This window comes from Mustelus asterias, chromosome 8, assembly GCF_964213995.1.
Source record: "Mustelus asterias chromosome 8, sMusAst1.hap1.1, whole genome shotgun sequence".
Lineage (NCBI taxonomy): Eukaryota > Metazoa > Chordata > Chondrichthyes > Carcharhiniformes > Triakidae > Mustelus > Mustelus asterias.
In genome coordinates this window covers 97386701-97414280 of record NC_135808.1, presented here as the reverse complement: position 1 = coordinate 97414280, position 27580 = coordinate 97386701, and the positions used below count along the sequence as shown (strand labels likewise).

Below are 27580 nucleotides of genomic sequence, written 5' to 3'. Positions count from 1 at the left end.
CAATATAAAGGTGAATATCTATTTACAGGTCTTCAGATACTCATCAAAACAAAGAAAAGGAAATAAATACCCAATTCTATTTGAGCCTAACTTTACACACAGTTTTGCCCACTGTAACTTCTTCCCTCTCCAAGGCAGCCCTCTCTCTCCTCGCTCTACAAGTGGCCTTCTTTTTTTGCCTATCAGGGTTCAATACTCTGTTTCTCTGGTGTGATAAAGCTGCAGAGCTGATCCTCAATGCATCAATTCCTCATCAATCTGCCACATGACTTCCTGTGGCTACTTGGTAGGGAACGTTCTTATCCAGAAACTGGAGGATATATTGAGGGAAATACTGTCCAGCACACAGCCCTGGTGACACTACATCATAAACAGGTTCTTGTGTGTAGCTTATTTATTATAGCTATGACATTATTTTTATGTCGACATATTTTATAATGCAAGGCCTTGAATCAAAGGAAACCTTCAATTTTTTACTTCCAGTTTGATCTATAGCACATTTTATACAATCTCCTTAAAGTTTGGATGAGGTAGTATCTTGGTAATAAAATTCTAAATGCATCAATTTAAGTCTTAAGTAAGACAGCTAAATTTATTTTTAAGTTACTTAATGTAGCTATAAGCAGAATGAATAAGAGTTGTAGAATAGGAACTGTATTCCATGTGAGGCATTGACCATGGCTATGTTGCTTGAATTTGTTGCTTCTGGAGGTTGTTAGATCAATCACTTGTGGAATATGAAATGTGATCAAGGGTTTTCAGTAACAATAATTGCTTGCATTTATACATTCCCTTTAACATAAACATTTTGAGGCATTTCATGGAGTGGTAATCAGTCAAAAATAAATGTTAAGCCGAAGAAGGAAATACTAGGAGGGATGACCAAAGGTAAGGATGAGAGGAGATATTCAGATTGTGTGGCATAAGTGACTTAAGGCCGAGGCTCAATTGGAGAAAGTGCACACAAAAGGCCAGAGTTTGAGGAATAAAGGAGGATATGGTTAATGGGGTGGAGGATGGTAGCTTGATGGTAATATCACTGGGATAGTAAACCAGAAGCCCTTGCTAGTACTCTGGGCACACCGGTTCAAATCCACCATGGCAGCCGATGAAATTTAAATCCATTTACTAAAGCTACAATTTAAAAAAAACTACATTCAATAATTATGACCTTGAAACTATTGTAGTAAAAATCCACCTGGTTCAATAATGTCCTTTAGGGAAGGAAATCTGCTTATTTCTGGTCTATCTGGTCTGGTCTATATGTAACTCCAGACATATGGCAATGTGGTTGACTCTGAAATAAATGATCAAATAACCTTCTATTTGCTGCCAAGTCTAAAAGGAATGAAATTGGCATCGATCGAGGCACTGAAAATGACAATGGAAAACTCAGCCCTCTCGGGACACACCCAACTGAGGTGAAGGCACGGTTATATACAATCATGAGGGAGTTGCCCTCCATACCAACTCTGTATTGACTCTGGACCCCATGAGTCTCATTGCATCAGGTCAAACATGGGAAAGGAATCCTTCTGTTGATTACCACTTTCCAATCGCCTCAGCTGGTGAATCATATTGAACATCAATTGCAGGGAGCACAGAAGGTACTCTGCTGCGGTGGGGGGGGGGGGGGTGGGCTATTTCAATGTTCATCACCAAAATTGGCTCGGTAGCATCAACATTAATTGAGCTGTACAAGCCCTAAAGGATGTAGCTGCTACACTGGATCTGAGGTAAACAAGAGTGATAAACCTTGACCTTATTGCCACCAATTGATCTGTCGCAGATGCATTTGTTCAAGACAATGTTGGTAGGAAACATAGAAACCCTACAGTGCAGAAGGAGGCCATTCGGCCCATCGAGTCTGCACCGACCACAATCCCACCCAGGCCCCACGCCCACATATTTTACCCGCTAATCCCGCTAACCTACGCATCCCAGGACTCTAAGGGACAATTTTTAACCTGGCCAATCAACCTAACCCGCACATCTTTGGACTGTGGGAGGAAACCGGAGCACCCGGAGGAAACCCACGCAGACACGAGGAGAATGTGCAAACTCCACACAGACAGTGACCCGAGCCGGGAATCGAACCCGGGATCCTGGAGCTGTGAAGCAGCTGTGCTAACCACTGTGCTACCGTGCCGCCCAATAACCAGGAATAACCATAGCAAAGCCCTTGCAGAGACAAAGTTCCACTTCCACATCAAGGATACCCTCCATTGTGTTATGTTGCACTGCCACCATGCTAAAAGAATCATAGAATCCCTAGAGTGCAGAAGGAGGCCATTCGGCCCATCGAGTCTGCACCGACCACAATCCCACCCAGGCTCTATTCCCGTGACCCCACATATTTACTCTGCTAATCAGTCCCCTGACACCAGGGTCAATTTAGCATAGACATCAACCTAACCCACACATCTTTGGACTGTGGGAGGAAACTGGAGGAAACCCACGCAGACACGGGGGGAATGTGCAAACTCCAAAAAGACAGTGACCCGTCCCTGGCGCTGTAAGGCAGCAGTGCTAACCATTGTGCCACCCATGAAAGGGATAGATTTCAAACAGATTTCTTCTATGAAGATTTTGTAGCTCAAAAGTGAGCATCCAGGAGGCACTGCGGGCCAATAGCTGCACCATAATTGTATTCATCCACAATCTATGGTCGTGAGAGAATGACTGTTGACATGTATCAGTCACTAATGGATGTGTGAGATCTGTGAAGAGAGTTGCCGTTTGAGTACATGATGCCATGCTGAGAATATGATAGTGGAGGAAGCTGAGAGAGCTCTCTGCTGCAGCGGATGAGATCATTCATCTGCTTCCTGCACTACGTGGTGTTTCTGGTGCGGTTGCCCATGCTGACCTCCTGGGAAATGGCCTCCCAGGCCAGAGAGGTGAGATTGGTGTGCTTCCTGGAGCCATGCTTTGGGCGGAGAACATGCCTCTGCACTCAAATTTCTTGAATCGAGGCATTTCAAGGACATGATGGTTGAATCGGTGTGCAGACCTCTTATTGAGGTTGCTTGTCTATTGCATCTGGGTTCCAGACAATCTGCACGATCTTGAAAACTTGGTAAAGTCGGGTGTGAGGCCATTAATGCGATCCGTGCCCGCGTCTGCGCAGATGCCCACTTTACCAAGGCCTGAAAATGGCTGCAATCTGAATCGCGCCCGAAACGGGCGCAACGGCGATTTAAATGCATTTGCATGCATTTAAATTGAATTAATGGGCTGTCCGCCCAACTTTACCAGCACTTCCCCCTTTACCATCGTGTTCGCGCATCCAGATTCGGCGCAAAACAGACATGCTCCGCAAAGGTCTGTTTCGAGCGCTCCAGCTTCTGAAGAGGTAAGGTCAGAGCTTCCAACAGCTCTCTAACTCAGATCAGTGGTCGGGGGCGGGGGGCGGAAGGGAGGGAGCGAAGAGGGAGGTGGGACAGATCATTCTCTGGTGGTGGAGGGGCAGGAGGAGGGTGGCCCGGTCATTCTCTGGTTGGGGGGAGGGAGGAAGGTCAGATGTATCTCTGGTTGCGGGGGGGGGGGCGGGGGGGGGGGGGTTGGTGGGAGGCCAGATCATTCTCTGGTTGGTGGGGGAAGGGGGAGGCCCGATCATTCTCTGGGGGGGGGGGGGGGGGGGGGCGCGCAGGGCAGGCAGGGAGGCCAGATGTATCTCTGGTGGGGGCAGGGGGGTCCGCTGCCACTCTGCGGGTGATCGGTGGGGAGCAGAGGATTGTGACTGGTCTGGATAGTGGGGGGATAGGTGGATAAGAGGGAAAGTTATGTTATGGGGGTGGGGCAATATCTGTGTGGACCATCGCTCCTGCTTTTCGCTCCCGGGCCGCTGACAGGGGCACGTTTTTCAATTTTCTTTCTCACTGTGTATGCGCAGTTCAAAGCTCCGATTGGAGCTGCAGCGTTTCGGGCAGGATAAGCCCTGCCCACAGCACAATTCAGACTCGTGATTTTGTTTCCAGGCTAAGTGAGTATGGGGGCGTCTGAGAACAGGTTTCCAAGTCGGATCTGAATTGTGCCCAGATTCAGCACTTAAAATGAAAATGGTAAAATTGGGCCCAGGTAGGCTGGAGAGACTGACCTGAGTATGTTAGACTGGCATTTACATGTGGCGTCTAGACTTCAGAACCTGCTAGTTGATGGTGGGTAGGACGAATCAGCTCCTGACCCGTCAGATGATTCAGACAGATGTTCATGTGTGCATGATTAATGAGACTCAAGGTGCTGAATTGGGTGCGAGTGCACACCATTCTGACCAGCTAGAACAGTGCCATTGGAACTGCATGCCACCGCATTTAGAAAAATATTTAAGAATTCCACCCTCTGTTTCCTGTCATTCAGCCAACTTTGTATCCATGCAGCCACTGTCCCTTTTAAGCTGTGGGCTTTAACTTTGTCGACGAGCCTGTTATATGGCACTTTATCAAATGTCTTTTGAAAGTCCATGTATGCAATATCAAATGTATTATCCACATCAACCCTCAACCCTCTCTGTTATCTTATTAAAAATGTAATTAAGTTAGTTAAACATGATTTGCCATTTGTAAATCCATGCAGGATGAGATAATTCATTAATTAATCCACAAATGTCCAAATGATTGTTAATTTTGTTCCAAGTTATTGTTTCTAAAACGTTTCCCAACACTGAGGTTAAACTGACTTGCTTGTAGTTACAGAGTTGATCTTGCACCCTTGTTCACAAAAGGGTGCAACATTTGCAAATCACCAATCCTCTGGCATTATCCTTGTGTCTAAGAAAGATCTGAAGATCATGGCCAGCGCCTCCACAATTTCCTCCTTACTTGCCCCCCCATTATTCTCAGATGCATCTGATTCAGTGCTGATGACTTATCAACTATAAGTGCAGCCAGCCTATCTTTCACCTCTTTATCAAATTTTAGCCCATCCAATGTTGCTACTACCTTCTCTTTCATTATGACTTGGGGAACATCTTCTTTGGTAAAAACAGATGCAAAGTACTCATTTATTACTTCTGCCTCTGGTTCTATGTGTAAATTTCCCTTTTTGGTCCCTAATTGGGCCTGTGCTTCTTTTACTATTTATATACCTGTAGAAGGCTTTAGGATTTCCTTTTACGGTAGCTCTCTGACGCTTCTCATCCTTTCTCTTTGCTTTTCCTATTTCTTTTTTCACTTTCCCCCTGAACTTTCCATATTCAGCTTGGTTCTCACTTATATTATCAATCTCACACCTGTCATATGAATCCTTTTGTGTGTGTCATATCACTTGCTTTCGTCATGCAGAGATCTCTCAATCTGTTTGTTCTACAATTCCTCCTTGTGGGAATGTACCTTGATTGTATCCAAACTAGTTGTTGTTATCTAAGAGCCATGTCGAATGGTCTTCCAAACTATCCAATCATTGCAACAATGGTTGTTGTTGGAGTTCTGATTAAGTGAATCTTCAATGTTGTGTGGTCTAGTCCCCCATGGACATCCGTATGGAGTGAGATATTGACATGAATGGTGCTGTTGTCTTGGTAAGAATTGTTTGTACTGACCATATTTGATTAGGGAAAAGGGAAGCATGAGGTGGTTTCTCAGTGCCTTCCTCACATGTGTTTGAAGGGAACAGAAATGCTCTTCCCAGATAATCCTCTATTGCAGCAGTTCGCTGTGTCTTCAGAGATCTTAGGTCCTCCGCCTACACTGCCGTAGAATCCAAACTACATGATCTTTAAAGGCAGCCTATTGTTCTCTCGCGTTTCGCTTGCCAATCTTTGAATTCAATTTACCCGAGACAAATCCGTTCTCACTCCATTGAAGTTGGCCCTCCCCCAATTATTTTTACACTTTATCGTTTCTTATCCTTTTCCATGACCAACCTAAATCTTTTGATATAACGATCACTGTCCTCTAACTGTTCCTATACTAACAATTGATTCAGTTGATCCATCTTATTTCCCAGAACCATATCCAGCAAGGCCCCCTCTCTTGTTGGACCGTAACATCAGGTCTAAAAAATTACCCTAAACACAATTCATAAATTATTGCCTCTTTTTCCCCTTAGACTATTACTATCCCTCTGAATATTAGGATAATTAAAGTGACCAACAATAGCTGCTCCATAATTCTTACATCTCTGTATTTTTCTTGTAAATTTGTCCCTCTTCCCCATGAGTTGACAGCCCGATAGAATGCACCCAGTTGTGGAACAGTGCCTCTTTTATTTCTTAACTTTAAACAAATAGATTCAGTCTTAGACCCCTCAAAGAAATTCTCCTTTTCCAGCAGTGTAACATTCTTCTTAATGATATAACTGCCCTTCTTCCTTTCTTTCCTTCCCTACATTTCCTGAATACCTTGTAGCCAGAAATATTTAGTATCTAAACTTGCCCTTTTCTGTTCTCTGTTATCACTTTGACACCATCTTCCATGTGGCTATCTGCGCCAGTAGCTCACCAACCTTATCACATTCTTGTATGTTCACACACATACACAGTGAACCTAATTTAAACCATACTACATTCTCTCTTACTCTGACCCTGTCTAATAACTTACTATTTCTTGATTTAGTGCTGTTCTTCTCCCTCAGTTTTTTGTGCCTTGTTTTGCCTCAATAATGTTACATCCAGGTTTCCATACCCCTGCCAAGTTTGTTTAAACCTCCCCAAAAGCAATGGTAAATCACCTTGCAAGGACATTGGTCCCGACTCTGTTCAGGTGGACCAAAAGACAATATGAGTTTCAGTGGAAGATGAACTGAGAGAGAATTGGAGGCGGGTGATCTTATTGAATTGTAAGTCAACAGTCGATATAGAGTACATGGGTTCAAAATTCAACTCATGGTCGAACAGGACGCTAAGTCTAGTTCTTGTCTTGTCTTTCATCCAGCCTCGTTCCAAGGGTTGGCTGCAGAATGAACAATTGTTCTCCACTGATTCCTATTCTCTGCTGCCTTCATTGCTTGTTCCATAGAGAGGCCAGGTCACATTCTGATATCCATCCATGTCATCTTGGGTCTTTCTTGTGCAATGGTTTTGCCTTGCATTACCTCTTTTTCCAAACTCTCCCCTCCTGTTCGCATCACATGTCCAAAAATGTTAGCTTCCTTGATATCATTGCCTCAGACAAGTTCCTTTTAACACCTTCTTTCTTGAGCACCCACTCGTTTGTCGCTTGGTACACGTAATATCTGCCCAAGTCCTTTCATTTCAAATGCTCTTATTCAAGCCTTGTTAGTCCAGTTTTCATAGCCGTACATTGTCAATGGTCACATAGGGCTTTCAGAAGGTCAATTTTCATTGCAATCAAGATGCTGTGGCTACTCTATAGTCTTTTAAGTGAGTTCACAATGCCATGACCCTTAAGTCTAGCCCAAACTTCTTTGGTAGACTCTTGTCTTCCATAACGAATGACTCAAGATAGTGGAAGGTCAAGCTGTTCAAATTGAACTTGGTTAATCAGGATCTTGCAGGTCTTTTCACTCATCCCCATCACCTCTTTAATGTTGACATTGATCGGGAGACTGAATTTCTACTTAACTTGATCAGGATGATCCACCATCTCTTGTAGCTTCTCCACTGAGTTAGGGAGTAGAATAATTTGATTAGCATCTGGAAAATGTGAAACTTGCACCGGCCAATACATCATCCTTGTATCCAATAAGTGTCTCTCTCAATCATTTCTGTTCGGCTATTGAATAAGCCCTTTTTGATTGTGAACCATTCTGCGAGGGTGCCGGCAACTCTGACCCCAGCTCGTTGCTTATGATAAAGTTGGCTAGCAAGTCAATATAATGTGATGGATATCCCATGTCTAACATTGTCAGAGTTTCTCGTGTGAGATCAAATTCTCAATGCCTTCTCAAAATCAATGAAGCACATGTATATTAACTGCTGGTATTCTTGGACTTTACACATTATGATCCTAAGATTAGTGATTTGATCTCTGCTTCTTCTTCCACATCAAAATTCAGCTCAACATGAGTCTAGTTCAACCTGAGATAAATGAGGAGGGATGGGACTGATGATAAGGATATAGATTCTGTCACAGGGCCAAAGATGGTAGGTTCAGTTTTCCCACTATTTAACAGGGGGAAAGTACATCCATGATTGAAAATGAGGCAAACGGTCTGAAAGCACAGAGGCAGTGGGGGCTGTTTCGGGAATTGGTGTTATCAATGTATATGTACAATCCAGTCTCATAGCTGCAGCTGATGGTTGGAATCCTCCCAGTCCCATGTGGCACAGGGTTCAAGGTGGGATTGGGAGAAATTTCAGTGAAATATGCATTGTGAATCAAGCAGATTTCCATTTTCAGATTAACTTCCTGGAGATGGGTCGGTGTCGGCAGAGTCTACTTCCAACCTGACAGCAATGGGCAGCCAATCTGCACATAGGGACATAGATAGGATGCAAGACTGGGCGGACAAGTGGCAGATGGACTTCAACCCAGATAAATGTGTCGTGGTCCATTTTGGTAGGTCAAATGGGATGAAGGAGTACATTATAAAGGGAAAGACTCTTAGTACTGTCGAGGATCAGAAGGACCTTGGGGTCCGGGTCCATAGGACTCTAAAATCGGCCCCGCAGGTGGAGGAGGTGGTTAAGAAGGCGTAAGGTGTGCTGGCCTTTATCAATCGAGGGATTGAGTTTAGAAGTCCGGGGATAATGATGCAGCTATACAAGACCCTCGTCAGATCCCACTTGGAGTACTGTGCTCAGTTCTGGTCGCCTCACTATAGGAAGGATGTGGAAAAGATTGAAAGGGTGCAGAGGAGATTTACAAGGATGTTGCCTGGATTGAGTGGCATGCCTTATGAGGATAGGCTGAGGGAGCTCGGTCTTTTCTCCTTGGAGAGACGAAGGATGAGAGGAGACCTAATAGAGGTGTATAAGATGTTGAGAGGCATAGATCGGGTGGACTCTCAGAGGCTTTTTCCCAGGGTGGAAATGTCTGCTACGAGAGGACACAGGTTTAAGGTGCTGGGGGGTAGGTACAGGGGAGATGTTAGGGGTAAGTTTTTCACACAGAGGGTGGTGGGCGAGTGGAATCGGCTGCCGTCAGTGGTGGTGGAGGCGAACTCAATAGGGTCTTTTAAGAGATTCCTGGATGAGTACATGGAGCTTAATAGGATGGAGGGTTATAGGTAGGTCTAGAAGGTAGGGATGTGTTCGGCACAACTTGTGGGCCAAAGGGCCTGTTTGTGCTGTAGTTTTTCTATGTTTCTATGAAGTGCCCAATTATGGACAGATTGGGCACCCAGCCGAGATCTTCTATATGGCAGATGAAGCCCCCCTCCCACTCTGAGGATCAGGCCTGGATGTGATTTTCTGGCAGTTGGCCTGGGAAAGCACACAAAGCCTTTTTTAACCATCCATCGGAGCTGTGACCATCATTTGGCCGTAAATGTAGCCACTAGCCATCCTGTGGAGGGGTTTCCATCTACAGAGATGGCTTCACACCGTTGGTCACCATTTATGAGTTCTACTCTCTTCAGGGGCACCCTTTTGTTCTCCTTCCAAAAGTGGCAGCACCATGGCATTGGGGTTTCCGTTCTTCCGAGGTTGCAGGTCCTCTTATTGGGCCTGCATCCTCCGAGACCTGACTGCATCCTTAATTGGATAGTGGACCCAGGGATGAGGAGAGGCCCCTTAACTTCCTGCCTCCAGGAAAATCTTGCAGATGGACGCCCTGATTGTCAGACTAGATTTGGAACCTGGAAATGGTCCTCACTCATGCTCATTGTCTGAGAGCAAAAGGTTCCACTCAGTGTCACCACAGAGAGGCCCAAGGACAGATTCTTGCAGGATTCTAAAGGTAACAGTGCGGAGGGAAGCCATTGCTGGAGATGCTCTGGCTACAATCCAGTAAAACAATGAGATGAGTCAAAAAGACTATACAAAAGCTAAGTCTTTGCCTCTCCTGCTGAATTAAAGATGTTTACATTCAGTGTTTTGAACTTTGATTTCCTACTTTAAAACTTGTATGATGTTGTATCCTTTTTCTTTACATTTCCACCTTCTCAATTTCAGACTGGTGTGCCTAAAGTACCACTTTCTGGTAAAAGTACACATTTTAATTAACCCTTATGAGAATTATGAACCAAGATAAAGGCTATTATAAAACTGTAGTCTATACTGGAAGCCATATCATGGTAAGAAGCTCAAATTCAATCATAAATATTTCAGCTTCATATTTCACACAAGCAATTTTACTTGGAAATGATGATTAAATGAACAAAAATGTCACTAACGTGAATGATTCAGTTTTAGATGTTAATTTTATTTGTAAAACATTCTATAATATAAGATACCTAAATGTTGCTGAGATTAAGATATGTACTTTGTTATTACCTGAACCTCTGAGCCTGGTGATGCAGTGGCCCAGGATATCGTCTGCTAGGTGACTGGTACAACTGTGAAAGCAATGCTTGGCTTGTTTTCTGACTGGGATTATTGGCAAATTTCACAGTAATTGGTTCTGTAGCACTGGAAGGTTTCTGTCCATTCAGTCCCTTGATCGCTTCCTCTGCTTCTATCCTTTTATCAAAACGAATAAATCCAACTCCTCTGGAAACACCTGAAAGATAGTTGAGAAGAAAAGATCATTCCCTTATTTTTTTTATCCGTTTCTAATATTGAAATGAATGTGTGCCCTTCGCACTTTGTTTATTTCATAATTTATTCTTGGCATGTGGGCATCGCTGGCTAGACCAGCATTTATCCTTGGTTGCCCTTGAGAAAGTGTTGGTGAGCTGTCATCTTGAACCACTGCGGTCCATGTGGTACAGGTAAACCCATAGATCTGTTTGGGAGGGAGTTCCAGGATATTGACCCAGTGACAGTGAAGAGCCAACGACATATTTGGGACAATGAGTAGTTTGGAGGAGAACTTCCAGATTGTGGTATTCCAGATGCAAAAAAAAGAAAAACAGCCATTTCTTGTTGGGTTCTTCTGACAGGAACCAGAAACTAGCAGTATAATTGCTGTCTAATTGATCTCAGGAGCTTAACAGAAGCCATAATTTCCTCAATATGCTTGAACATTAAAGGGACAGAACAGGCTAAAAAGTTTCATTGGTGAACAATATACTATGGAGGAAAGTTGGAGCTTTGGCTCTATGCTGAGGAATGAGAGTTCTAGATATTAAATGGGAAAAACATCACACAGCAATGAGGCAATGCAGACTACATCAGTTTCCTGGAGGCTCTGCACAGTATTTCTCATTGATAGGATTGAAGAAAACAGGGCGTGCTTATTCCCCTCAATCTCTTTGCCAAGATTTATTAGATGCCATCACATACATTTTCCTTACTCCTGGTTTGTATTAGGTTCATTTGTTCAACATTCAAAAGACTCACTTGTCCCGAGGTATCATAGGTGAAAACTTTACAGCAAAGAATCAGGACATATCTTACATATACTGGAGATATACAGAGCTGAAGTTTTCTAGCCCTGTGGTGGTAGGCCTGGAGGTGGGCCGCAAATTAACATTGTTACAGCCCAATTATGGATGATTTTTGTAGTCTTGCTGGCATGCACATATGGAGCCAGCTTAGTGCCAGAGATTTAATGCCCCAATGCCAGGACCATGGGCAGGAAAGGTCCCGCAGCCTAAACAATTCCACCAGAGGGGTTTCTCTTCCGCTCTGAGAGTCCTATCAGCTTTGGCTCTCACAAAGTTTTATTCATATCCATGTCCCCAATGGTGCTTCATCATGATCTCCCTCAGTAGCATCTACCCCACCGTGTGGGTGGGGCATGCTGCAGAGGTGCAGAATTGCTGGCTCTCTCTGAGCAGCAGAGGTAGCACGCCTGCGCAATGTCGTCAATAGGTCAGCGAGTGAAGAAGTAGCTAATTAGGAAGGTGCCTCACAGATGATTGTGTCACCAGTCTCACTACTGGCATGTGTGGACTCAGGATCCCAGTTGGTCCCAACGTCAGGGTCCTGCAGCCTATAGGAAAATCCAGCCCCTAGTTGTTAAACAGATAGATGTATCCAACAGAAGCTGAGAGCTTACAGAAGAGACCTGAATCTATCTTGTATGATAAGCCAATGCCAGATTTGCTGGTGGATGTCTTATTGATAAACCAGCTGCTTCAGCAAATGCAGATAAAACTCTTCTTTTAAACCACAAAATGAAATCTTTAACACAAGATTTAATCCAAATACACTTTCTTCCAACATAACTTCTCGAACATCTCCCTTCTTGTACTGGAATAGAGTTCAAGATTAACGTACACTAATTTGTTAACATCATGGGATGAATTTTCAGGTCTTGGTGGGGGTGGGAACAAGGGCGGGTGGCGGTCAAAAATATCAGTTTTCTGATGCCATTCCTGGCACCAGCCAATTTTTTGCCATACAGAGGGAGAGTGGCCCTGTGATCCTGCACGATCCATTACGAGGACCAATTAGGATTGTTAAAGAGCTTGCAAAGGATAATCTTAATTTCACAGATGCACAATCATTGCACATGCTGTCTGGAGCACACTAGCTGAATAAGGGCCCACAAAGCGGGAAGCTAGTCATCGCTGCTCCAGGGTGTTAGCTGGACCCCGTGAAGGGGCTGACAGAGCAGAGGGGACTCAGCCATTGGGGGACAGATGCCAGTGGCTCATCGTAGTGGGGCAGGGTGAGTGAGCAGTAAGCATTCCAGACAGTGCAGGGGGTTATCATCCTCAAGGCATCACGGGCCACAAGAAAAGTGGGGCAAGACTGCCAAAGGCATCTGGGGTGAAGAGGGGCACTTGAGCATAAGGGGTTTACTTAAATTGTTTTTCCTTGACCCCCTCAGTTTGAGTTATCATAAAATTAACCAGCGTTATCCATGATCTACGTTATACCATCAATCCCTTGTTCAGTCCAAGTTAGATCTTGTCAGTTAATTTACACATTACACTCAGAGGTACCTTACCAACCAATAAATGATGTACAATATTCCTTTTAAATTATTTCCTGCAATGCATCAATATGTTTACCATATCTATTAAATCCCTCCTCCACCTCTGAAATATTATCCATGTTGTCCAGCTAATATTTAATCGATTCAGCTATTTCCTTCTGAGTATTTGCTTGGTACATTCCTAATACTTTGTACAGGTCACCCTATAAGTTCTGAGGAGGGAATTGTTAGGAATGCTAGCAGGAAAGACTATTTAAAAGATCCTTTTATGTTAAAGGCGCTATTTTGTAACAGATAGCTTTACAAGTTTTGACTGACAACAACATTCTGGAAAATGTCCAGACTCAGCTTAGACATTCAAGCTCTCTATGACTGGTACAGATAGATTTATAACAATTATACCTGTCCTCATGTAGTTTGAACACCCTTGTGAATAAGTTTATCTTAAAGCCACCATAAAGATTGATAAGTAACATCATGAAACTTGGCACCACAGAAGTTTATACCTCTTTGGAACGTATGTTAGTGTAAGCCAATTGTAAATGTCATAGAATACACATCATGATGTCCAAAATCAGTTTAGACATTAAGCCGTAGCCTTATGGATTAAGCCTTAGCCTTATGGGTTATTACCTGTTAGTGTATTTTAACATCCTGTAGATAAGCCCAGATCAGTATTATTAAGACTAGCACAATGCAATGATTTAATGACATTATGGCTGAGGATAAAAATGGGACCACTGACAATCCATAGACTAATCATGCTGGAACTAAGTTCAACAACCTTAACATCCAGTCCCTTTCAGCCTTCCCTTCACTGTCTGGATCGTCAGTATCATTTCCTCAAATAAACCTACGACTGAAAACTCTGCATCTAGAATTTCCATTCCTGCACTGAGACAACAACACCAAGTTTGTTGCTACAGCAGTAATCAACATTCATTTTAGTAGTTTAAAACTTCAACTGTGCTTCAGACTATCTGTGAACCAGGTGAGATATGCTGGTTGTTGAAAAAGTCTTAAATAAAATGGCAGGTTTTATCAGTGCTATAAATTCTTCAAAATGCTTATCAACACCAAAGTGAATAGCCATTTATTATAAAAACATAGAAAAACTACAGCACAAAACAGGCCCTTCGGCCCCACAAGTTGTGCCGAACATATCCCTACCTTTTAGGCCTACCTATAACCCTCCATCCTATTAAGTCCCATGTACTCATCCAGGAGTCTCTTAAAAGACCCTATTGAGTTTGCCTCCACCATCACTGACGGCAGCCGATTCCACTCGCCCACCACCCTCTGTATGAAAAACCTCCCCCTAACATTTCCCCTGTACCTACCCCCCAGCACCTTAAACCTGTGTCCTCTCGTAGCAGCCATTTTCACCCTGGGAAAAAGCCTCTGAGAGTCCACCCACCATTATCATCACCACGCCCATGTTTGGAACAAACTATCTGTAATGTCATATTGCTGGTTCTAAAACATGTTTCTAATATCCCAAAAATCTATTTTGACCTCCTAATCTTGGTCAAGTTGTTTCGCCAGAAATCACATATTTATAGGATTTATAACGTCACAGATCCTTATAATCCTATCGAAACTTTGGAATTCTATTTCATTTAATGCTAAGAAATAGTACTATGCCAACTATATAGAAATTCCTTGTGGGGCAAAGTTGTTCTCACTTCAAGTTTAAAGTGTATTTTATTAGTGTTGCAAGTAGGCTTACATTAACACTGCAATGAAGTTACTGTGAAAAATCCCCCAGTTGCCACACTCCGGCGCCAATTTGAGTACATTGAGGGAGAATTCAGCATGGCCAATGTACCTAACCAGCACGTCTTTTGGACTGTGGGAAGAAACTGGAGCACCCGGAGGAAACTCATGCAGACACAGGGAGAACGTGCAGACTCCACACAGACAGTGGCCCGAGCATCGAACCCAGGTCCCTAGGGTTGTGAGGCAGCAGTGCTAACCACTGGGCCACTGTGTCACCCTAGGTTTAGGAGCTGGAAACAGTTTTGGCCTGTTTGCCCCTACTGATTTGCACTTGACTGAGGGAAGATCCTGCCCTAGCCTTTGACATTGATTGATGCAAGGAAACATTGAGCCCAATCCTGCTGGAATGTAAACTGACAACACAAATGCTATATACTGAAATTTTCTCATTTGCATTTTGGCACAATATGCCTTCCTGTATGCATTTTGTGACCACCTCAACTCCTGTGCAACTTTTTCTGGGTGGAAAAAGAGGAAGGGATCTGTGCATCAGCTCACATGATAAACTCTGTCCCTGTATGTTCACATCGCAATATTTCTGGTTATTATGCTGTAGGAACTTTAGCACATGTATCTTGAACAAATAGCATTCAGTTACATTCAACCTATTCCTGTGGCAACAATAACAACAACTTATATTGATATAACATTATTAAAGTAATAAAATGTCCCAAGGCACTTCACAGGAGTATTATAAAACGAAGTATGACACGGAGTCATATAAGGAGATACTCGGTTAAATTACCGAAAGCATGGTCAAAAAGAGAGGTTTTAAGGAATGTCTTAAAGGAGAAAAGCAAGGTAGAAAGGTGGAAAGGTGTAGGGAGGGTATACCATAGCTTTAGGCATAGGCAGCCGAAGGTGTGGTCACCAGTGGTGGAGCGATTAAAATCAGGGAGACTAGAAATAGAGGAGTGCGTATACATTGGAGGTTTGTGAGGCTGCAGATTACTGAGATAGGGAGGGTAAGACCATGGAGGGATTTGAAATGATAATTTTAAAATCAAGATGTCCTTAATTGGGAGGCAACGTAGGTCAGTGTAAATAAGGACATGGTGCAATTTAAGACACGGGCAGCAGAGTTTTGGATGATCTTAAACTTAGAGGACAGAATGTGAGAGGTCAGCCAGGCCTGCATTGGAATAATAAAGTCGAGAGGTAATGAAGGCATGAATGAGTGTTTTAGATGAGGGGCAAGGTTGGAGGTTTTAATGATGGCACACATATGTGGGCGGAAGCTTATCTCAGGGTTGAATATGCTTCCGAGACTGCAAACAGACTGTCTTAATCTTAGGCTGCTGCCAGGGAGCTGGATGGAATTGATAATTAGAAATGGAGTATGGAGTGAGGACTGAAAACAGTTGCTTCAGCCTTCCCAATATTTAACTGGAGGAAATCTCTGTTCATCCAGTACTCAATGTCGGATAAGCATTTGATAACTTACCAACTGGGGAATTGAGAGAGATGATGGTGAGGTAGAACTGGGTATCACCACAAACTAACTCTGTGATTTCGGATGAAATCACTGAGCGGCAGCATGTAGATGAGAAATAGGAAGGGGCCAAGGATAGATCCTTGGGGAACACCAGAGATGATAATGTGGGAACAGGAAAGAAAGCCATCACAAGTTATTCTCTGACTACAATTAGATAGTTAAGAATGGAGGTGAGAGCAGTCCCACCCAGTGGATAATAGTGGAGAGATGTTGGAGGAGGATGATGTGGCAAGCATGTCAAAGGCTGCAGACAGGAGGAGGGAAAGTTTACCTTTGTCACAGTCTATTAGTTCTTTGTGCCAAGATAAATGATGCTGAAATATAAAAATAATTGTTTTAATTGTACGCCTGACATCATTGCCATGTATGAATTACCCTGAGTTCAAGATATAAGCTTAGATTTTCAGCTCTTGTCTGTTGATATTTCACTGGATCTATGGTTGGCAAAGCTGCATAGAGCTACTCAAGCTCACAATCACTGTATCCTTGCATCGCTGGGTGCTGGCTCCAACAAAGCATGATACACCACCCATCCATAGTTGGATGAAATATATTAACTAGATGTAAATGAGGGGAACAGCCTCTGCTGTGATACCCACCATTTGAATGTTGAACCTAGTATTCAGTGGTTGATGATAGGTGGGCCAAGAAATCAGAGTATAAATAATGCTCAGGCAGTACTGACATACAAAGGCTCTGGGGAAGGTTTAAAAATGTATTGATTTAAACATGCAGTTTTGCAGTCAGCATTGGGGCTGCCTACATCCCAACACTGTTACTGTATCAAAACACCATCCTCTTTTTTTTAGGCCCAGGAGCCTGTCGCCAATGTGAAAATAGACCCAAGGCTGGAAAATCAGCCTGTCAGAGACACATCTTTGTGATGGACAGAAATCTCTCCCACTCCTCAAGAACCTGGAGACATGTTTCAATAAAGAGAGAGAGGGGAAGAAAGATCATGCCATCACCTTACAAAACAATTACATGAATTATTTTTGAAAAACCTGCAAGCTTGAGAGTTGAATGCAATATATTTTACATAACTTCTTGTTTCTTTTTATTATCTCGTCAACATTGTGCAAAAACAATCAGCCTTATGTTGCTTTGCAAGATCAGATAAAATACAGTTCTCACAAAGCAGAATGAATTCCAAATAAGCTGCAAAACTTAATGAATGAAAAGCCATGTCAGTTCATGTGGCTATTTATAAAATAAAACAAAATCAAAGATTCCTATCGTTCTCAAAAATTAAAGATATTTATTGGTAATAATTTTGTTCCTTGAAATATTAGTGTTGTTAAAAGATTGTAAATGGTTATCTGGAAGAAGTATATCAGTGGCACCTACCAGTGACTTGGTCAACTAAAATTCTGGAAGTGATGATTCGGCCATATTGTGAAAACATCTGCTCTAATTCTTTCTGAGTCATAGATTTAGGAAGGCCACTAACGTACAAATTAGCATCACGAATTGATGCAGAGCTTGGACGAGCATAAGAAACCTAGAGAAAAGATGAAAACAAGAAATTCTGCTAAGTAAGCTTTTATGAAAATAGAAGGTATTGAGTCATGAATAGTAACGTTGGAATAGTCTGAACTATTTTTGGCTTGCCAAAATACGTTCTGCCTATATCAATTTATGAAGAAATTGGTAAATTCATACTGTCAGATATTTTATAAGCAATCTGCCTGTGATAATTCATTTGTATGGACAAGAAAACAAATAAGAACCTAATTTTTGTAAGGTGAAATATAATCTACATTTAAAGTTTGCTGAGCTACTGTATTAATGTTATCTATGTATGTGTATTAATTGTAATGAAATTGAATGAAGTGAGGAATTTATGCTATAAACAGACAGAATTTTTGGTAGCCAAAACCTGACAAGCAAATTTAAACCCCTGATTTTAACTGGTGGTGGAGAATGAGAAGAGGGCAAATGCAGCAGCTCGCAGGTGCGCTGTGGAGCTTAGGGGACCATCCTTCCACATGAAGGTTAGTAAAATCATCAGAATGTTTTTGTTGATGGCCAGTTGTTAGGCCATAGCAAACCTTGGAACATGTCTTGCTCAGCACCAAGGAATTTTTAGGGGGTCCTTAAAGGAGTTAAGGTCCTTGTATGTCTATGTATTTAACAACATCTGTATCCCAACACAAAATCAGCTTTGGGTTATTGCGTCCTTATATTGGTCTCTCTTAAGCACATTTTATGCCTGTAAAATGGATACAGTGAGGACTAATTTTTAACCCACTGAGCTTTAATTGGCTATAAAACACACAAGTTTGAGATATCAAGTTCAACTTATGTTATCAAAAGCTAAAGTAAAAGCTGAGGTGAAGAATATATTAAAGAAAATTGCCTTATTTTCTAAAGCTTTATTAGACATATTAACAAGATGAAAAAGTAAAAAGTAGCAATACTTTAGTATCTAACTATATATTCATTTCAAAAGATTTAACGTTTTTCTTGTTTTCCTCTTGGAGGCTGCATGATTCAAATTTGTTGCATCAGGTATTAGGAAGCATCTTTTAATGTTAAAGGCTGCAGTCAACAACAGCTGTATCTGTAAACTATCTGCAGTAGGGGGAATTTTGACTAGATGGACAAATGATTCAACAGCCTGTTATACATTTCTGAATTTCCATGCCCATTGAAATGTGTAACAGGTAGCTGAATTGATGTCAACCATTTTATGTAATCATCCAAGGTCAAAACTATCTTGTGTGACTTAACGTTTACACAAGGCAGATATTTTCTTTTTATGTAAGAAAACACTTTGATATGTACCTCAAAAACCAATGCTCAAAAACAAATAGGATGCCTCTTACCTTTATGGTTTTGGTTTGAAGTCTAAGTCCATTTAAAGTATTAATTGCTTTTTCTGCATCCTTTGGATCGACATAGTTCACAAAACCGTATCCCAAACTCTGCCCTGTTTAAGAGGAATTATAGATGGCCAACCTTTAGTTTCTTAAAAGTAGAGCACAGTATCGCCACACTGCAACTCACAAGGAACAGCTGGAGTGTTGTAATCCTTATTTAGGTTGTTTTTCAAAAACGTAATGCACTCCCTCTCTCACTCTCCATTTCACTTCCTCTCAACTCTTGAGATCAAATCATGTCTAACTTCATAATGTAGGATAATACTAATGTAAAATAAATAAGTCTAAGCTTTTCTTTGTAGCATAGATTATTTCACAAAACCAAAATGAAGTTGGACATGATTTTCTGAAATCTTTCAATGCAACATATCAAAATTAATTAACATTAAAATATAACTATCAATACTCCCTTTAAATTTCAAAACATTACGAATACCTATGTTTAGATATAACTTTTATTTAATTTCTGTATTTTAAAAATACATGTTTGCATAAATGAGTTTCGATAATATCATGAGAGGCGATTGAAATATAATTAATAGGCTCAAATCTTAATAATTCCAGTGGAAATGGGATGGGACTAGCCCTAAAGAAGCTGTGCTGCACTTTCTGCCCTGCTCCGACTCAGGTCTTGCCCACCACGTTTCCGGAGGCCTATTAATTACGACATGCAAATCGGGTTCTTTTGATATGCATGGGACAACTGATTGGTGCATGTGCATTCCTTCAGTTATGGATGAAGCATAAAGATGTTGAATCATAAAGGGCCTAAAAGTTAAGTATAGAACCAGTTTTAGGAACACAAGAAATAGTAGCAAGAGTAGGTTATATGGCCCTCGAGCTTGCTCCATTATAAGAACATAAGAACTAGGAGCAAGAGTAGGCCATCTGGATCCTTGAACCTGCTCCGCCATTCATAGACTTGATTAGGTAAGTGGATAAACTATTGCTCGGTTTGTGGTTGACACAAAAATAGGTGGGAAGGCAAGGGTGAGGATGACATAAACAGGGGAAATTTCCCGTCCTGCCTGCCATGGGAATCGTAGCGGGCGGGGAGGCGGGGGGGGGGGGGGGGGGGGGGGGGGGGGGAACCGTGCAAAGGTAGGTTGATCTCAGGCAGCATTTTCTGGTTTTGGCGCGAGCGTGGTCGGAAAATCCCATCCAGAGAGCCTACAGACAGGTTAAGTGAGTGGGCAAAAACTTGGCAGATGGAATATAATGTAGGAAAATGTGAAGTTATTCACTTTATTATGAATGTTAATTAAATGGAGAAAGACTGCAGAAAGCTGCAGCATAAATCACAAAAAGTTAGCATGCAAGTTCAGTAGGTAATAGAGAAAGCAAATGCAATATTGGCCTTTATTTCAAAGGGAGTAAAGTATAAAAATGGGGAAATCTTGTCTAAAAGTATACAAGGCACTAGTTAGAGCATACTTGGAATACTGTGAACTGTCTTGGCCCCCTTATCTAAGGAAAGATAAACTGGCATTGGAGGCAGTCCAGAGAAGGTTCACTGGGTGGAATTTTACCGGCATGTCCGCCCGAGTTTCGTCCGAGGCCAACACAGAATGCCATTCTCCGAGCCTTGCCCACCCCGGTAAAATTCCGGCCACTAGGTTGATCCTGTGTATGGAGGGATTTTGTTATGGGGAGAGGTTGAATAGGCTGGGCCTGTACTCATTGGAGTTTAGGAGAACGGTAGGAGTCTTATTGAGACATTGAGACTTCACAGTATACCAATACATGCGACAATAAATCAAATCAAATATAGGACGCTCAGGGGGCCTGACAGGGTAGATTCTGAGAGGTTGTTTCCCTTTGTGGGACAGTCTAAGATCAGAGGGCATAATCTCAGAGTAAAGGGTTGCTCATTTAGAACAAAGATGAGGAGGAATTTCTTCTCTCAAAGGGTATTGAAACTACGGAATTCTTTACAAAAAAGGGCTGTCGAAGCTGAGTTGTTAAGTATATTCAAGAATGAGATAAGCAAATTTTTAATCAGTAAGGGAATCAAAGGTAGTGGTGATAAGGCAGGAAAGTGGTGTTGAGGATTATCATATCAGATCAGTCATGATCTCATTGAATGGCAGGGCAGATTCAATGAGCCCAATTGCCTACTCTGCTCCTACATCTTATGGTTACCCTCTGAGTGAAGGAAGTCCTCTTCATCTTGATCCTAAATAGCCTGTCTCTTATTTTGAAACTGTGTCTGCTGGTTCTAGAAACACAGCCAGAGAAAAAAACCTTCTCGGATCTATTCTGTCGAGTCCTGTAAGAATGCTTGTATACTTAAATGAGATTATCCTCATTCTGCTAAACTCTTGTGATGATACCAGCACTGGATTGCCAGCGTGACCAACTGGCTGTGAGGTTTTTTAAATATTTAAACCTGAATTTTAATATCATTCTGTCCTGATCTAATTTGCCTTAATGGCCTCACTGGTGGAGGTCCTCACCGGCGAGGATCACATATGGTCCCCACCAACGGGGGTGACCTGACGTGATGGGCTTGCCGGGGGGACCAGAGGTCATTGAGGCCCCCGTGTGGTCGGGTGCGGGGGGCAGTGTTCCTTGGGCACTGCCCATCAGGCACCCTGGCACTGCCCACCAGACACTGGGCAGGGGCCGAAGGAGAGGGGGCAGGACCTGAGGGGAAGCTGCACATGGGGAGCTGCGCACTCCTGCAATCGGGGATCACCAGCACAGTGATTGACTGGGGGGTGGGGGAGTGAGATATCTCCCAGTGCACTAACTGTGTACACTTTACACTGCACTGGGAGATCATGCACATGCGCAATGGCACCCTCTAGCTGTCAGCAGCCAGCTTCCTGGCGTGAATAGACTCAGTCCATTCCCCCTACTGGCATGAATCACACTTTGCCTCATTTCTTTCTCTAAGTGGCATAAGATTTGAATTTTTCTCTCGCCGAAAAAATGAGTGTGATTCTGTCCCGTTTTCACACTCGTTCAGCACTTGGAATATTTTTGGTAAGATCACCCCTAAAGTATTTTTTTGGTTTCCTTGCTATTTCCCATTGTAAATTCTCCTGTCTCTGCTGTCGTGGGTCCACAATTGTCTTTGATAATGTTCTCCTTTTACTTCTCTATAGATGTTTTTACATTCCGTTTGTATATTTCTCACCAGTTTACTTTCACATTCTATTTTCTCTTTCTTTGAATTTCTTGGTCTCCTTTGTTTAATTCTAAAATGCTCTCAATCCTCAGGCTTACTACTTTTTTGGTAACTTTATAAGCCTTTTCCTTTGATCGAACACAATCTTTTAATTTTTCTTGATAATAGTCATTAGGTTATGCAGAACCATAGAAACCAGAGAGCCAGTCAGCCCATCTTGTCCATGCCAGCCAGAGGACTCCCAGGTGCCCTTTCTTTCAGGACCTTCCTACACCCAGCCCATAGCCCTGTATCTTACAGCACTTCTCCAGGTACTTTGTAAAATAGTTTGGGGTCTCTGCCTTCACCAACAACTTGGACAGTGGACAATAGCAAGAATACCAATGTCTTCCCCTAACAATGGTATTCTTGCGATTTTTCTGATGAATGCAGACAAAAGCTTTGACAAAATGTCTTTCCCCTTGTTAATCATGGTTGGATCACCTTTCCAGCTGAGTTTTTGTGCTTAAATTTGTTGTAAACTATGTATTAATTCTTTAAATACTGCCATTGTCTGTCTTCCATTATATCTTTTAATGTAGTTCTCCAGCCTACCTCAGTCAACCTGCCCCTCATACCTTTGTAGTTTCCTCTGTTTAGATTTAAGACCCTAGTTTTGGATTGAAACACATTACTTTCAAATTTAAAGTAAAATTCTATCATATTATGGTAACTCTTCCCGAGAGATTACGTGGCAACAAGATTATTTATTAGTTCTTTTTGGAGGGCCGAAGGGCCTGTTTCCTGTGCTGTACTGTTCTTTGTTCTTTCCTATTGCACAACACCAGACCTAAGTAGCCCATTCTCTGATTGGTTCCTTAACAAAGAACAAAGCACAAAGAAAATTACAGCACAGGAACAGGCCCTTCGGCCCTCCAAGCCTGCACCAACCAGGCTGCCCGACTTAACTAAAACCCCTACCCTTCTGGGGACCATATCCCTCTATTCCCATCCTATTCATGTACTTGCCAAGATGCCCCTTAAAAGTCACTACCGTATCTGCTTTCACTACCTTTCCCGGTAACATACTGTTCTAAAAAAAAATCTTGCATACTTTGCAAGAATTTGTCCTCCACAGCATTAGCACCAACTAAGGTTACCCAGTCTATATGTGGATTGAAGTCCCTGTCATTTTCACCTCTAATTTCCTCATTTATACTGTGCCCTTCATTACCACTATGGTTTGGTGGTCTCCTACCAATGTTTGTTGCTCTTTGCTGTTTCTTAATTCCACTCAAATTGATTCTGCATCTTGATCTTCTGATCTAAGATTCTCTCTCATTGAGGTATCGATCTCATCCTTTATTAACAATGCTCCCCCATCTCCTTTTCTGCCACCATTTTGCCCAATCATTTAACTGGTCTAAATCCTTTTGCAGAATCCTCACTGGTTACTTTTCTTCCTAGCATGTATCATCAACAAATTTGGATACATTATGCTCAATGTCCTATCTAAATCATCATATAGATTGTAAATAGCTGAGGCTCCAGCACTGATCCTTGAGGCATTCCACAAGTTACAACCTGCCATCCCCAAAATGACCCATTGATTCTTCTATCAGTTAACCTATACTTACTCCATCATAATATACTACCCATAATTCCATGAACTGTTAGATTTTATGGGGCCAAGAGAAACAGGAATACTCGTCAGCTTGCCCGACTTCTAGGCTGCCTAATATTGAACCGGCAGTACGACATATCTTTAGAGTCTGGTGCTCATGCTGGTAACATGGTACTGCCTGGAGTTAAGATCAACCTCATTAAGTGGGATGGTATGTCTCACATTATACTAACATTTAAAGTCCAGCTGATGTGTTTTTTGAAGATTTCGAGAGCTATTTTCCACTGTAACAAGTAACAGGATATTAATTAATTCCAAATTTAAATAGGGATACTTGTGAAATTCCTGTTTCCATTTAATAGAAATTACTTTTTAATCTGAATGTTTTATCAGTGTAAATTGTACCCTTTCTGCAATTCATTCCTTGCAATCTAGCGATGAAGTACAACATAATAACTGCATTTATTGCAAAAATCATAGAATAATACAGCACAAAAGGAGGCTATTTGGCCAATTGTGCCTATGTTGCATTGGTCTTTGAAAGAGCAAGCCACTTAGTTCCTACCCCTGCCCTTTCTCCATAGCCATGCAAACCTTTTCTGTTCAAGTATATTGACAGTTTCCTTTTGAAAATTATGAGTTTATCTTTTATAGGAAGTGCATTCCAGATCTTGCCAACCCTCCATTAAATCTTCCCTTACTCTGCTCAAAGGAGAAAATATAAAGAACATATCTACACAAATCTTACATGAGTGAATTCACCTATTGTCACATCAGCCTTGCATGCTGTATAAATATCTTATTTAACAATGCTGTGTGTGCTCTCTTTTCAAGTTTCTGACTGGGTGAAACAGTTTGTAACAAGTTTTCATGGCTCAATGATTCAAAGACCAAAACCACAATAATACAATTACATGAATGACCAATACAATACAAACATCCTCTGCTACGTGAATCAGATCATGCTACTTAAATAAAACTGAATCACTGCACTATATATTTAAGAAATGTTTTGCATATCTGTAAACTGGAAGCCAGAATTGAAACGTATTTTGGAAATTCAACAGTTCTCTTTTAATTTGTTTCCTAACATATAATATGTTAAGTTCTGTGTTTGTGTGACTTAAGAATAAATTTGATATAAAATACAATTAGATTAATATATATACACATACATACAAACTATAATCAGTATTTTTCTTGATTCAAAATGATTTTAACTAATGCTTCAAGCATATTATGTTGTTAAGGTTATTTCACTGCTTATCAGAAGGCTGATGAGTCATGAATTAAGCACCATGAGAAGAAAATAGCCAGATGCTAACTGGGAGTTGCCACCCACTGTTGTGCAGTTGGATTTATTAATGCAGTACTAATTATTGAAGATTGTTGTATGGATTTTCAACAAACCAATTTTAGTTATTTATAGTCAAATGGATATTAGAAACACACAACTGGTTATTACGCACAGACTGATTATGTGAGAGCTCATTTTGAGAATTCAAAAACAATCATTGGTAATCTCAGATTGTAAATAGTTTTGATTTTTAAAATACATTTTCCATACCTACCAGTATTTTTTATATCAGCTGTAGTCAGTACCATTGAAATGCATGGAGACAGGAAACAGGAAGTAAAACAGGGCAAATTTACCGGTACTTATAAGAGCTATGTTTAAACTTAAAAAAAAAATCAAGAATCAAATGTAATTTTAAGTTGAGCTTTTTGATTGAACTTATCAGTGTTCAAAGTGTTCCACAATATTTTAATATATTAGAGAAATTAATTAAGTACTACCCAAAAAAGAATTACATATTAAACTCTCATTTTATTTCTTCCTAGTCACAGAACTTCAACACATGTATATTATGTTGAGCATCATTTATTCAGCAGCCAAATTCAATAGTATCCAAAGTTGCAGAATCACATACCAGAGGAACTGGTCGTTTCTAACAAAAAAAAAGTGAAATTTGATGTGTGGCCATTTGCAATTAAAGGATGTGAAGCTGAATAATAAGATGCAATATTCCATGGTCCAACTTAGGTTTAACAATTTTTCATGTACAATTTTCAAAAAGATAACTTCAGCATGCATATCTAAATATCAACATCATATCAAAATAATTGTGAAATATTTTTTGTAAATTGCATTTTTCTCTCTGGTCCCCTGAGCTACTTATTTTCTGCAGCCAGTCTTAAAGTCAATCTAAACTAGCTGCTCAGAGGAATTTGAGATTGAGATGCCTGGTACATGTTCTCTTTCTGATTTCTGTTCAGTGTTTCCCTCAGGATGCAAGATTGAGTTTGTGAACTCAATGGCCTGGGAAATTTAAAAAAAACTGTCTTTGTTATCTGCTGAAAAGGCTGTATTGATTGCCCATTCTGAGTTGTTTTACAATAATCTAGCAGCCTTCACACTCATTTTATCCCGGTGCTAGCCTACAAATGATCAGATTATTGAAATAAATTTCGTAACTTGTGCTTGCTGGATTTGTACTTAGGATTTTGGTTCAGTGCCATAGCCATAAGGCTTAATTGATCTGATGTTCTCTTGTACCACAGCAGCAGATGATAATATATTGTCTTACTCTTTCTAAATAGCGTTTACAACCTTCCGCATTATAATTAAATGTGCATTCGCTTTTAAGACATTTGTTATACTCTAATAGCAGTGGAACAAAGTTTGTTTAGCTGGAAAATTCCTGAAATGAATATTTCTTATAAGGCACTAAAATTAACATTAAGAATGAGAATTTCATTGCCAATGGTGTGGTAAAAGAGTGCAAAAATAATGCACATATAGAAACAGGGCTGTTTTCTTAATTTTAAGGACTCAGAGTTCAGTGCGGTCTTTTTGCTATCTAGTTATTTTGATTATTCACCTACTTCATGTATTTGTTTATAAGATTATGATTTTATATTTGTGTAATGAGTTAAAAATTGTGTGTGCGGCAGGAATAGTTTGAGGTGTTTCCTCTTGCATTTGATTCAATTCCTCAGAAAATAGGCAGGATTTTCCCACTGGCTTCAGGACCCTGCCGCAGGACCAAATGGCTAGGAGTCAGACCACTGGATCCACTTTCCTGGAAGGTCACCTCCATGCATACTAAGGACAGTGGGCAAGCTCCCAATGCTGCTAGCTGTAGAACCTCAGCAGGTCAGGGACAGCAGGGGTACCTCAACATGAAGGTGTCTTCAAATTCGATAACTATATTAGAGGGAGATGGCAAATTGGAGGGGAAACACCTCTGCATGAATTGTTGGAGCTATGGCATTTCACAAAATGCCAGCATGGCAGTAAAATTACCCTAATTAAAACTGTCTTAATTATGTAAACTGGTTGCGCACCTCTGTGATGCAGGCAGCCAATCTGCAATCCTTCGAATCTGAAACCTCTCCAGTGGTGGATTGTCGACCTTTCCTTTTTTTTTCACAGGATGTGGGCATCGTTGCTTGGGCGAGAATTTGTTGCCCGTTCCTAATTAGTGGTGGAACCACTGCAGTCCATATCGTGCAGTAATGTGTGGCTTGGAGGGGAATTGCAGGTGGTGGTGTTCCCATGTCTTTGCTGCCCTTGTCCTTCCGGGTGGAAAAGTTCGTGGATTTGGAAGATGCTGTTGAAGGAGCCTTGGTAAGTTACTGCACAGGGTTGAGCTTCTCAAGTGTTGTTGGAGCTGCAGTCATTCAGCCAAGTGAAGAATATTCCATCACACTCCTGACTTGTGCCTTGAAAATGGTTGATGGACTTTGGGGAATCAGGAAGGTGAGTTATTTGCCACAGAGTTCCCAGGTTTTGAC

The 27580-nt window shown here is 41.5% G+C and overlaps 1 protein-coding gene across 6 annotated transcripts in view; it reads right to left on the bottom strand.

The window, feature by feature from the left end:
* elavl4 (ELAV like neuron-specific RNA binding protein 4) overlaps window positions 1-27580 on the bottom strand; it is a 75521-nt gene that overhangs the window by 14069 nt on the left and 33872 nt on the right. For 5 of the 6 annotated variants that reach the window (XM_078219391.1, XM_078219395.1, XM_078219397.1 and 2 more), the window contains exons 3-5: window positions 18993-19096; window positions 17512-17665; window positions 10337-10562 (exon numbers count right to left, since the gene is read on the bottom strand). In XM_078219391.1, coding sequence (XP_078075517.1) covers window positions 10337-10562; window positions 17512-17665; window positions 18993-19096 — 484 coding nt within the window. Of the gene's footprint in view, window positions 1-10336; window positions 10563-12076; window positions 12080-17511; window positions 17666-18992; window positions 19097-27580 lie in introns of all 6 variants that reach the window. The other variant, XM_078219393.1, reaches the window with a different exon arrangement.